Genomic DNA, 12547 nt, shown 5'->3' with positions numbered 1-12547 from the left:
GTGTCTGTTCTTTCCAGTCTGGCAGTTAGACACACCATTGTTCTGCCATTCTCACTTCCGATCACTTAATCTGAATGGTCAACATCCTTACTCCCATCACCTCTCCCACCCCCACCATCGCATAAATGCTGACCCCTCCACATTTCACTTCAGCTCTGATGAAGGGTCATCTAGAGTCGAAACGTTAGCTTGCTCTCTCTCCATGGATGCTGTGATCTTCAGCTCTTTTTGTTTTCAATGAAGAAATGCAAGTCTTTTCTAAAATCACCCTTTGAGGCACCACCCACTGATTCGAACAGAAAATTACTTCATGCATTAGTTGTGTTTATTGGCATGTACAAAGCTTCAAATCCTGAACGAGGTACTTAGGTTTGATAGTCTAGGCTTGTGTCCAGTTACCTGAGGCAATTCATACCACTGTTATAGATTGTAGGTTCATTACAGTGTGTTGAATCACTTCTCTCCCACCTTCTTACTGCCTGTGCTGTGTTTCCAGCGTTGCATACCTGATTTTTGTTCGGCACCTGGGTGGGATCCTTGCTGTGGCCAATATACGAGGAGGAGGAGAGTATGGAGAAAATTGGTACCAAGGTAAGAGATTCTTGAGAATCCATCCTTCCTTTCATTTCATTCTAGAATTGTTAACGAGATACTGGCCTGTCGTAGTTATGTGATTACAATAATAAGTCGGAGGCTTGAAAAGATAACTCGGAGCAGTTCAAATTCAAACTCAACCATGACAATTTGAAAATTTGAATTCAGTTGGTATCAGTAAAACTGGCCATCAACCTGTCAGATTGGTTTTTAAAACCTTAATGGTTCACTATTACTCTTTGAGGGACAAAACTACTGTTTTCACTTGATCTGGACTTAAAGTCATAGAGTCATAGAGATATACAGTATGGAAACAGACCCTTCAGTCCAACTCATTCATGCCCACTAGATATCCTAAATTAATCTAGTCCCATTTGCCAGCACTTGGCCCATATCCCTCCAAACTCTTCCTAATCATATACCTATCCAGATGCCTTTTAAATGTTGTAATTGTACCACCCTCCACCACTTCCTCTGGCAGCTCTATGTGACTTCTGTCTGACATACCCATAATCACCCTTTGAAATGGCCCAACACACACACACTGTTTTCTATTCAAGTACAGAGGAACCTTGATTATCTGAAGGACTCTTGTGGAGAGTATTTCATTTGGTTAATAGATTTCCAGATAACATATCACAGCCGAGCATCAGGACCTTGCGATCTTGCCGGATAATCAAGATTCCTCTATATCAGGTATCCGGGATTCAAGATGAGGGGCCCATTCCCACTGCAATCTGACAGCAATGATATTGAGACACTAACCAGACTTTGTGGAGTTTGCTTGATCGTTCTGCCTAAGATTTACAAAATCTTCTAAACTTTCCTCTGTGGCTTTGATTTTCTGTGAATTGTTTGTCATGTTCTCCTAATCCTGGTATTGTGTTCAACTGGGTTATAAGATCACGAGAAGTCAGAGTGCACAGAGGCTGGTATCCTGTTGCCAAGTCACTCTTTCTTTATACGTGGAGAGTCCTTGGCACTGATCCAGCTCCGTCAGAGCCAGCTCCCAGAGTGAACAGAAACTCTGACATTCTGTCAGCTAGGGCTCCCTGATTGGACCAGACTAACAGTCCCAATCAGGGAAGTTATATTGAATGAGGTTCACCTGGCTGACCTCACTACACCATTCAGCCCGTGAGTCTGTTCCTCCATATGGTAAGATCGTGGTTGATCTGATTGTGGACGTAGCTCCACTTTCCAGTCAGTTGCCCATAGCCCTCTAGTCCCTTGTCCATCAACAAAATGTCTAACTCAGTCTTGAATACATTCAGTGACCTGGTCTCCACTGCTGTCTGTGGAAGAGAATTCCAAAGACTAACAGCCTTCTGACAGAACAGGAGGATCTTAAACAGGAGGTTCCTTATTTTTAAACTGCATTGTCTAGTTCTGGATTTCACCATGAGAGAAAACCTCCCAGCACCTGCCCTGTCAAATTTTGCGTTTTCAGTAAGATTACATTTCATTTTTCTAAACCCCATTGAATGTATAGTGAGTCTGCGCAACCTCTCCTGATATAAAAAAAAAGTTCATCCCAGGAATCAGACTTTTGACCTTTTCTGAACTACCTCCCATGCAAGTATATACCTCTTTAAGAGATCTCTTGTAACGCAGTGGTAATGACCCTAACTCTGGGCCACCTACTACAGAGTTATGAGTTGAGATTGTGGTGCTGGAAAAGCACAGCAGGTCAGGCAGCATCCATGGAACAGGAGAGTTGCCGTTTCGGGCATAAGCCCTTCATCAGAAATCCAGCCTCATTTCCAGCACCACACTCTCGACTCTGATCCCCAGCATCTGCAGTCCTCACTTTCTGTTACAGAGTTATGTCATACCATATCTGAACAGTTTTGTTGAAAATATATATACCTCCTTAAATAAGGAGACCAAAGCTGCATGTATTACTGTGGGTGCAGTCTCGCTAATGCACTGTTCATTGGTAAAAAGACCTATCTAATTTTATACTCCACCTCCTTGCAAAAGTGTCCAGCATTCCATTTTGTCTCCTTAATTGATGTATCTCATACCAACATTTTGTGACTCATGCATAAAGATACCCAAATACCCATATACTGCAGCATTCTGCGGTTTCTGTTTCTCTCATTGATTCATATTTGACTAATCTATTCTTCCTGCCAAAGTGAACAACCTTACATTTTCTCACATTATATACCATCTTCTATTTTTTTTGTCCACCTACTTAACCCATCTGTATCCTTCCATATCCTCCTCACAGCTGCCTGTATCAGAAGCAGATTTGATTGCATTATACTCCATCCCTTCATCCAAATCATTAACATAGATTGGAGAAAGTGGAGGCCCCAGCCTATCCCTGCGGTATTCTGCTAGTTGCAGTTTGTTAACCTGAATATGATGCTTTATACTGACTCTATATCTCTTGGTTACCCAATATTCTGTCCGTGCTAATGTAAAACTCATATTTCTTAGCAAACTTGAATGTTAACCAAGGTTTTAATTTCAATTTCAATCTATCACTTGAGTCAAAAGTAAATCGCTACAGTTTGAACTGGGGGCTCAAACCCTCACCTTTGACTCACAGCAGGGAGCAGTATCACTGGGCAGTATTTAATGGAGGTAGTGGAGGTCTCACACTCTGACCAGAGACCCGATGAGAGGGCAATATCTCCACTTGTTGTGAATGTCCACTGAATCAGTGCCTGGACAAGAGTAGGCAGAAACCCCACCCACGAAGAAATGTTGGGCTGTCATCTCTACTGAATGACAACACCATTGGCATAAGCTGCCATTGGCATTGCACCCATCTGAGGCCTAGGAACAATGCTATGTTCCAGGACATAGGTGAGACTTGATGGGAGGGATGTAGGATGTGATGGGGGTGTCAGCAAGAAGGCCCGGTGACTGGCTCCCAGTGGCCTCTCGCCCCCAGCTAATGCAGGCCTGTGTATCATAGAGGAGAAAGTGAGGTCTGCAGATGCTGGAGATCAGAGCTGAAAATGTGTTGCTGGAAAAGCGCAGCAGGTCAGGCAGCATCCAGGGAACAGGAGAATCGACGTTTCGGGCATAAGCCCTTCTTCAGGATTCCTGAAGAAGGGCTTATGCCCGAAACGTCGATTCTCCTGTTCCCTGGATGCTGCCTGACCTGCTGCGCTTTTCCAGCAACACATTTTCAGCTGTGTATCATAGAGCAGAGGCAGAAAAATGGTGGGCTCCTCATCACCCACCCTCTCACCCAGTGAAATGCCTCCCCACCCAGCCATGGGGAAGCTATTAAATTCCACCCACTGAGTCTCAGTCCCATCCTGTGTGTATTGTAATCTGTTTATTTTTTGTATCATTCCCTGCAGCTGGGATCCTGGGCAAGAAGCAGAAAGGTTTCGATGATTTCCAGTGTGCAGCGGAGTACCTGATCCAGGAGGGGTACACGTGCAAAGAGAAACTCACCATCAATGGAGGCTCCAATGGGGGCCTGTTGGTCGGTACGGACTCTCAGGCAGATGCTGGTTGAGTAAAGCGAGTTGCAGTGCTATTTAACACACAGTGTCACCACATGGCTCAGGAAAGGTCCATAAGTGATAGCATACCAACTCCAGACAATGCAATAGATGGTTCCAGGAGGCCATGGAGGAGATATAAATGTCAGCTTTAACAAACACGGGTTAGCATGAGAAGTAAGAAAATCAGCTCCCTGCTGGGAAGTGTGTGCATTTGAGGATTTTGACATGATCATGATGGGAGTCAGCTGTAACAGTTCCCATATTTGCTCAGAGCTAGATCCCAAAAGCAGCAATGAGATAATTGCGCCAATAGACTATTTTGTAGCAATGTTGACTGTGGAATAAATGTCACCTCTCCTGTATTTCTTCAGTGTAGTCTTACAGGATGTTTTACATCCAGCTGAGAGGACACATTGGGCCTCATTTTCACATGGTACTTGATGAACGGCATTTCTGGCAATGCAGCACTCCCTCCACACTGTCAGCATAGATTTTATAACCCGAGAATGGGACTCAAACATACAACCTAGTGACTGATTTCTGTGCTCACCACTATCTTCTCAATAGCAATTAGGGATAAGGTGCACATCCCATTGAAAGAATAGCAAAACAAAAAAGCCAATAGGTTGAAGCCTGATACTATCTTGCTGATGACCTAAGGTGCTGAGATTAGAAATGCATTCAATTCCAGACACTGAATACAGACAAAAGCTAAGCCTTGGGATATCAGGCCAATAAAGAGGCACAGAATAAGTCTTGAATGTCAGTGGACACCGTCATGGAGGCAAGGTCAGAGAAATCCTTTATGTTCGGAGACCTGATAGAGAGTGCATGGAACATCAGATGGAGAGTAGAAAGCATTAATCTTGAATGTTGTTTCAAGTTAAGCACAAGGGAAGCATTGTAACAAACTAGCAAATGACAAATTCAACTGAGTCAGAAATCACTTCACCTAATTGATTATTAACTGGAATAGTTATGGACCAGAAATGAATAAGTCTGCAGTCATAGAGAAAAGGCATTTAGGAGATGTATGATAAATCGTCGGTTTCTATGGAAGGAAGAGCTAACTGGGTGAACCAACTTCCCTCAGTTTTACTCTGTGACATATAAACACTTCGTGATTACAGTATCTTTCCTTCAGGAGCGTGTGTGAACCAGCGACCTGATCTGTTTGGTTGTGCAGTTGTTGAGGTCGGTGTGATGGACATGCTCAAATTCCACAAATATACCATTGGCCATGCCTGGACCTCTGACTATGGCAGTTCCGATAACAAGGAGCAGTTCGATTGGTTGATTAAGTGAGTAAACTCTGGGAGTGGCCCTGTTCTGGTGTTTGAGATGTCATTGGGTGTGCAATTGGTGACAACAATACATTTTGTAAACATGTGCCAGCCATCAGAGGAAACTGTCTCAAAACTCCACTAATATTTGGAGCCATCCAGCTCCATGGACATGGAGTTATCACTGAGCCACTATTGCTGAGGTCCATTCTATGAGTACAGGGTTGTCCTCTGGGCATATTGCCCAAACACTATGCATCAATAGTGAGAGTAAGTTTCAAAAGGCTGGAAGGAGTGGTTGCAATTTACTGAAATGTATATTTTGCCCCTCACTTCAACCCGCACCATCTTGCATGTGTGGATTTTCCGATCAGAACCGTGTCTGGCTTTTACCAGCTTCCTGTAATATTGGGTGCTGAAGTCAGTTACAGAGTTCCTGTCAAATGAAGGGGGGCTAGGAATCTTTTAACAGAAATAATTATTTATTAATTATTTCCTCTGCCCCAGGTATTCTCCCCTCCATAATGTCAAGGTACCAGAGGGAGGGGTCCAATACCCAGCCATGTTGCTGCTGACTGCTGATCATGATGACCGTGTGGTGCCCCTTCACTCTCTGAAGTACATTGCCACAGTGCAGCACGTGGTTGGGCGCAGTCGCCAACAGAAAAACCCTCTCCTAATCAGGATTGACACCAAATCGGGACATGGAGCTGGAAAACCCACTACCAAGGTGATCGAGGAAGAGTCAGACATCTTAGCCTTTGTGGCTGAGACCCTGCATTTGGACTGGGTGGAGTGAAGGGGTTCTATCCTGATTTGAAGTCCAATCAATTACAGCTTTTTAAAAAGTGAAACACTTGAGTGCTTTATTTCATTATTTCCTTCGACTCTCTGGTGCAGCATTCCTTTGCGTGGGGGATCAGAGAGGAATTTTCTGCCATTGTTGATCATGGGTTCTTTCTTGTCCCTGGAAATTTTAAGGTGTGGTAGTGGTGGTGGTTGCAAACAGTGCAACCCTTCAGTGAATTTCTTTTATTCTTGGCAAAGTCAGTATTTGTTTCCATCCTTAATCAGAAAGACAATAGAATTTCAGAGGGCAATTAATTGTCAACCATTTTGCAATGAGACTGGAGTGACACATAGGTCAGACCAAGTAAGGACAGCTGAGTTCCTCCCCAGAAGAGGCATTAGTGAACCAATTTTTTTTTTAAACAACAGTCCAGTCATTTGAAGATCATTATTAATAATGACAAGCTCTTTATTCAGACTTATTTAATTTTAATTCCCTAAATGCTTCGGTGAGATTTGATCTTGTCTCCAGAGCTTCTGGATAATGGGTCTAGTAGCATTAGCCCTGTTACCACCCCTCTTCACTCATTGAGTGTGGAGCAAGCTTGATGGATTAGTTGGTTTATTCCCACCCACCACATGTATCTTCACTTGTGCTGCTTGAGAATGCAGGTGCAATGTTGCTTTCCAGACAAGCAATCTTCCCAGTGCTCCATCCTTAATGATGTACCATCAGACCCCATGATCCTACACGCTGGACACCCACCCCAATGTTACAACCTCTATCCTCCATTGAAAAAAATCTTCTAATAATTTGGCTCTTTGACCATGATTTCAATCTCCCCCCCTCTCATGGTCTCCTGCTCAATATTTGCTGCTTATCCAAAGCACTTAATGTGTTTCAGAATATTTGCATGTGTAAGGGATGATATGTGTGTTTTACAGTCCATTGATTTCCAGTGTTGCTAGATTCAGCAACCTTCATTCAATCAAAATTTCAGGATGGCTTATGTGTAAAGCATGCAGCTGTTAAGATACCATAGCACTTTGAAGCAGAGGATTCCACTCAGGCTCTTGACCAACATTCATCTCAACCAAAATCTTTAAAAGGGTTGATGTGATCATTTAATTGCATTGCTTTTCATGTGAGCCTGTGTGCAGAAACTGGCTGCCATATTTCCTGTTTTACAACATTGGCTGTGCAGCAAATATACATCACTGGTTGAGAGGTGTTGGGGATGTTCTGAGCTTGTGAAAGATACCATATAAATGTAAATCTTTTCAGTCATTATTGGGCATTCACTCCAAAGCTGAATTCTCTCAAGATTAGATTAGATTCCCCACAGTATGGAAACAGGCCCTTCGGCCCAACAAGTCCCCACCGACCCTCCGAAGATTAACCCACCCAGACCCATTTTCCCTCTGACTAAATGCACTAACACTATGGGCAATTTAGCATGGCCAATTCACCTGACCTGCACGTTTTTGGACTATGGGAGGAAACTGGAGCACCCGGAGGAAACCCATGCAGACTCGTTTCTTGGACCAGTTCTAACACTTGTAATAATGATACTAATTCAGAAAGCTTGTACAAAGTATTCATCAGAGGTTATACCTGATCAAAAAGTTAAATCAATCCCCAAATGGCACCATTTTTTTCTTTTTCAAAGAACCATTGATAATTAAAATCTAAAGTACAGATTGTGGTGGAAATATAGAGCAGGAGATAATGTCAATGAATTGTAGCAGAAACTGGATAAATACAGCGCAGCAGGGGTTTGAGTGCACGGGAGCTGGAGCGAAGTATTTTACATTTCAACCTTTAGATCTGGTCCAGAGAATCTTACAACCGTATCTGAAGAAAAACAGAATACATTCTCCAGATGTCCTGGCCAATATTTGTCCTTTAACCAATATAACCAGCAAGAAAACAAAAGATTATCTGGCCATTTGTAACAACTTGCAGCCAACAAAAAAAAACACTTCTTTGACCATAAGGCCCTCAGAACATCTGGGGTTTGTGAATGGTGTGTAAAAATGGAAATCCTCTCTTTCTCGTGGTACCATTCATGCTAAAGAGAGGTTTTGTAGGTTAACAAAGTCTCAGACTCAGACAGGAGTAAAGAAACACCAACAAGAAAATATACACAAACACAATTTTTTAATCCACTTTTCATTTCAAATCATGTTATAATTCACTTATTGAAAATGTTTTACAGTCCTGGATTGTTCCCTGGCTCTCAAACAGCCTGAGCTTATCATGGTTACAACAGCAGTCATAACCCAATGGGGCTGCATTGCTTTGGTTACTAGCAGTAAACGATGCTACATTCTCCCGTCACTTCTTCCTGTACAATCTCAATTACATCCTTTGGTTTATCCATCGATCTGTAAACAATGTCTTAAAAATGTGTTCAAAAAAAGTAAACACGATATATAAATATCACATTTTTAGGAGAATAAGTAACAAATTCTAGTGTATCTAGGTAAACTACAATGATACATACAAGACAAGCACAAAAAAAAGTGTTCACATCTGTCTTATTCACAGGAGCAACTAGAAAGAGAAAGGGGAAAAACCTAAGGAAATTGTATATTCCTTTGAGAATTCCACTCTTTAGTCACAGTAACATATTAAACCTATTGAGGTAGCTCTGTATAGTTATTCAAAATTAAAAAGTGTACCTGATTTGTACACAATTTTGTCATTTCACTACATAAATGGCACGAAACATTCGCTTTCTGGAGCGCAGCCTGTGATGTGTGGAGACAAACGAGCACTAAGAGTTCAAATGTTTCATGCCTTTTTAATCACACCTACTCTAAAACACATTTCTACTTATTGCATAATATAACAGAGTTTACATCCACGCCATGGACACTGTAGACAGACACGAGGGAAGTGCAACAGCACTCAGACTGGTGAATCCCAGTGGCACAAGGGGTCATTCTAGTTGCCCCAGGCACCTGCAGTGTGATCCAAGTCCATCAGACAGGCTACTGACCAGCTCTGCATCATAGATTCCCATTTTGCTCTGTTCCCTAGCTTTGTGTGGCTAGTATTACAATAAGGATTGTTGATATTTCTGATAAGCATTTTGAAAACAAAAAATTTGGATAATAGTTTTCAGATAAAGCCCCATTGTCCCACTGATTAGTTCTATATTATATAGCTCTTGCCCAACTAAGGTTCCCTGTGTAATTTAAACAATAGCAATAAAATGCAACATCATTCAGAAATGGAGAGATAAAAAGAGCTGTGCATGGAAAATGGGGAACATGCAATTTTCTGACTACTCCCTACTTTGGTCGAATTGTGGCTTGCCTCAGAATGCCAAGAGGCTGGAGACTGTTCTGTTCATTGCTGGAGCAAGCCACACCACACATCAGGAGAAGCCGACAAAGAGCTGATGAGTACCATCTACTTCTCCAGTGGTTGGGCAATTATGACAGACACACAACTGAAAAATAAGTGAACAATTAATGAAATACAATTTAAAAAAGGATTCCTTCACCTGAATAGCACTACGTTCTAGTGACCGTGGTTTAGGAAGCATTGCCCTATAGATAGCTTGCTTCATAATCCTGTGGATCTCCGCTAGCTGTATGTCTTAAAAACCCTAGCCACCGAAGTTCTCTAGCTTGGATACCTCTGATAGGATTTGGAGAGAGTCGTTCCAGTTTAATGCTTTAGTCACCATTTTAGACATGGTAGAATAGATGCCTGTTCTCATTGGGAGCTCTTTGAGCATGTCCAAATCATTTTTACTTTGGATCCTTACAGGCTATGAATAGAATAACATTTCCATTCTATCAGTCTGTCTGTCTTTCAAACCTTCTTAAATAGGTCATATATTTAAAAAGAGAGGGTAAACCCAAAAACTCCCTCTTTGAGGAATTGACAGGGTAGATGCTGAAAAATTGGTTCCCTTGGATAGAGAGCTGTGAACGGAAGGCCGAAGTTCTAGGGTATGTATTTCATAATTTGGCATGAGACAAGAATACATTTCTCAATTCAAAATCTTTGGAATTCTGCACTTCAGCTGACTATGGAAGCTCAGTCATTGAGCTCATTTGAACCTGACATTAATAGATTTTTGGACATTTTAGGAGTAAAAGGATGTGATGATAGGGCAGGAGAGCAAAGCTGAGGCAAGTGATCAACCATGATCTCAATGAATGAGAGAGGGCTCAACAGCCCTTGTTACCTATTCCAGCTGCTCTTTTCCATATTCTTGCCAAAACCATCATCAAAGAAAAAGTTGAACCCATAGCTGCAAAGATTGCAGACCTGTGCATCAGAAGTGGATAAGTAGCCTCCTCAGATACAGCCAGAAGAATAAAACATTTCAAATGGAACTGGATTACAGCTGTACGTTTTCCACACTGCGTGACTAACTTGGAATCCAAACATTAAGGAGCTTTAATGTAAGGCAATTAACTTGTGATATGAGTTAACCTTACCTTGTTTTCTGGATATTCTAATTCTAGAATTTGCCCAATTTTTCCCTTGAAATTTAAATGCATTCAGATTACAGGAGACTTTTATTTTGATAGCAAGGAATCAGATGCATAGTTTTGGGTGGATTTTCCACTTGGATCAATATTTCCTCTCCATTAATCCACTGCAGGACGTCTCTGGCCATTGCACTCCCTCTAAATACAGGACCATTCAATACAATGAGATCAACATTTTTTTTAAAAAATGGTCAGTAATCACTTTTGAGAAGTTACAGACCAGCAGATAGATACAGAATATGTCTGGTTCAAAAGACTAATCAGAGAAAACTACCATTGTATAAAAAATACTGAGAGGTAGATCCAGTTTTCACCAGAATTGTACCATTGCAGTTTGATTATACATCAAAACAATATACTACCAAAATGAAACAGCTTCATACAGTCCCTGAGTAGAGCTTTTCATCCTGAGTTACTTGATTGCAGTTATACATTACAATATATAAAAATACAAAAACAATATATTAAAACATAGTCTGTAAGCACTGTATGAGCGCACAATGATATCAGTGTACAGACTTGAACATTTTCTTTTAAAAACGAGATTGCCAGTTTAAACAGTCACTCTCTCCTGTCTTTGACCCAAATGCACTGTTCATGTGTTTCCGGAATTCCAGGTTCTTAAAATGTGGCTGTGGCTTTGGTTGCATGTTTACCTTTGTAATGGATTTCTTGTACAATTGCAGTGAAATAACAATAGTTTCACAAAGGATAGAGTTAATTCCCTATCCTCACTGTGCTCAGTTGTGAAAGAGAATCAGCTGTTTCTGGCTCACGTACTAATTTTCCAATTACTTCCTCTAAAAATTTTCATAATAAAACTCTTTAGCATTGACAGAAAAATTCACTCTGATTGGCACAAGGTTCCATGGGCACTGTGCTCCATTGGCACCAGGTTCTAAAGATCCCCCTCAAGTCACATCATTGAGAGTATGAAGCATGTGAAAAACAAGGGCCACCATATTATATGAAAGGAACACATTCTGCTTTGACAAGATACAAAGTGACATGTGACTGGTAAGGGTTTCAGGATGATGAATGAACCCGTACCACCCACGCCCCCCCCCACCTTTTCATACAGCCTCTGTGAAACAGAATTGATCTGGTCAGGTACTAGCCTACGGTAGTGTTGTATTGTAATATGAGCCCCCTGTCCCATGCAGATGTGTTTTGAATGATGTGCAAGCTGTAATTCAGTAACATTGAACTTCTGATAGTTTTTATCACCAGCTCACATGAGGGTTAAAGACTAGGCCAGCTGAACTGAACCTTCAATTGACAAATGCCTCCTCAATTCAACAATACGAAGATTAAATATGTAACTTGAATTGAAAATCAATTGTAGAGTGTAATTTTTTGAAAATGGAAATCACTCCATCAGTTAAGATATTGGGCAGTTTGCATTCTGAGGTAGAACAACAACTTTGTCCAACACAGATCCAATTTCTTTACCAATGGAGTGATTTCCCATTTCCCAATGATTCCGTCCAGTTGATTTGCAATTTCAAATGCACTTTCATCTTCGTGTGGGGAATGGAGGAGGCATCCGTCAATCGAAGGTGCAGACAATGTGACCTGACTGAGGGGTCATTTGCTTGGGGAGAGAAGGCATTGTTGAGTCAAGGGGGCATTCAACAGCTGATTGAGTGGAGTCAAAGATAATAATCTGTCAAAGTGGGAGGTTACCCATAGAAAATACTTAGGTACACTTTTGTGCAAACTTACATTGAATGTCAACCATTTTCAAATGGTCTCAACAAAGCCTGCTCTTTTACAATCAAACATACAAGCATTGCAGAAAATTGGAACTTTTGTTTACAAACTTGCTGGCAATTATAACTCTGTGGTCAACACCAAGCACTGTGGGAGATTTTGGGGTCAAGCTCT

At 41.5% G+C, this 12547-nt stretch overlaps 1 protein-coding gene across 1 annotated transcript in view; it reads left to right on the top strand.

The window, feature by feature from the left end:
- LOC122563590 (prolyl endopeptidase-like) overlaps nt 1-6207 on the top strand; it is a 26983-nt gene extending 20776 nt beyond the window's left edge. Inside the window, exons 12-15 of the mRNA XM_043717515.1 lie at nt 497-591; nt 3921-4052; nt 5215-5371; nt 5861-6207. Of these exons, the coding sequence (XP_043573450.1) occupies nt 497-591; nt 3921-4052; nt 5215-5371; nt 5861-6152 (676 nt within the window). The 3' untranslated portion in view covers nt 6153-6207. The remainder of the gene's footprint in view (nt 1-496; nt 592-3920; nt 4053-5214; nt 5372-5860) is intronic.
- The last annotated feature ends 6340 nt before the right edge of the window (nt 6208-12547 follow it).

Source organism: Chiloscyllium plagiosum, chromosome 27 (assembly GCF_004010195.1).
Source record: "Chiloscyllium plagiosum isolate BGI_BamShark_2017 chromosome 27, ASM401019v2, whole genome shotgun sequence".
Classification (NCBI taxonomy): domain Eukaryota; kingdom Metazoa; phylum Chordata; class Chondrichthyes; order Orectolobiformes; family Hemiscylliidae; genus Chiloscyllium; species Chiloscyllium plagiosum.
Note: the sequence above shows the minus strand (reverse complement) of the source record. Positions and strands in the feature narration are given on the sequence as shown.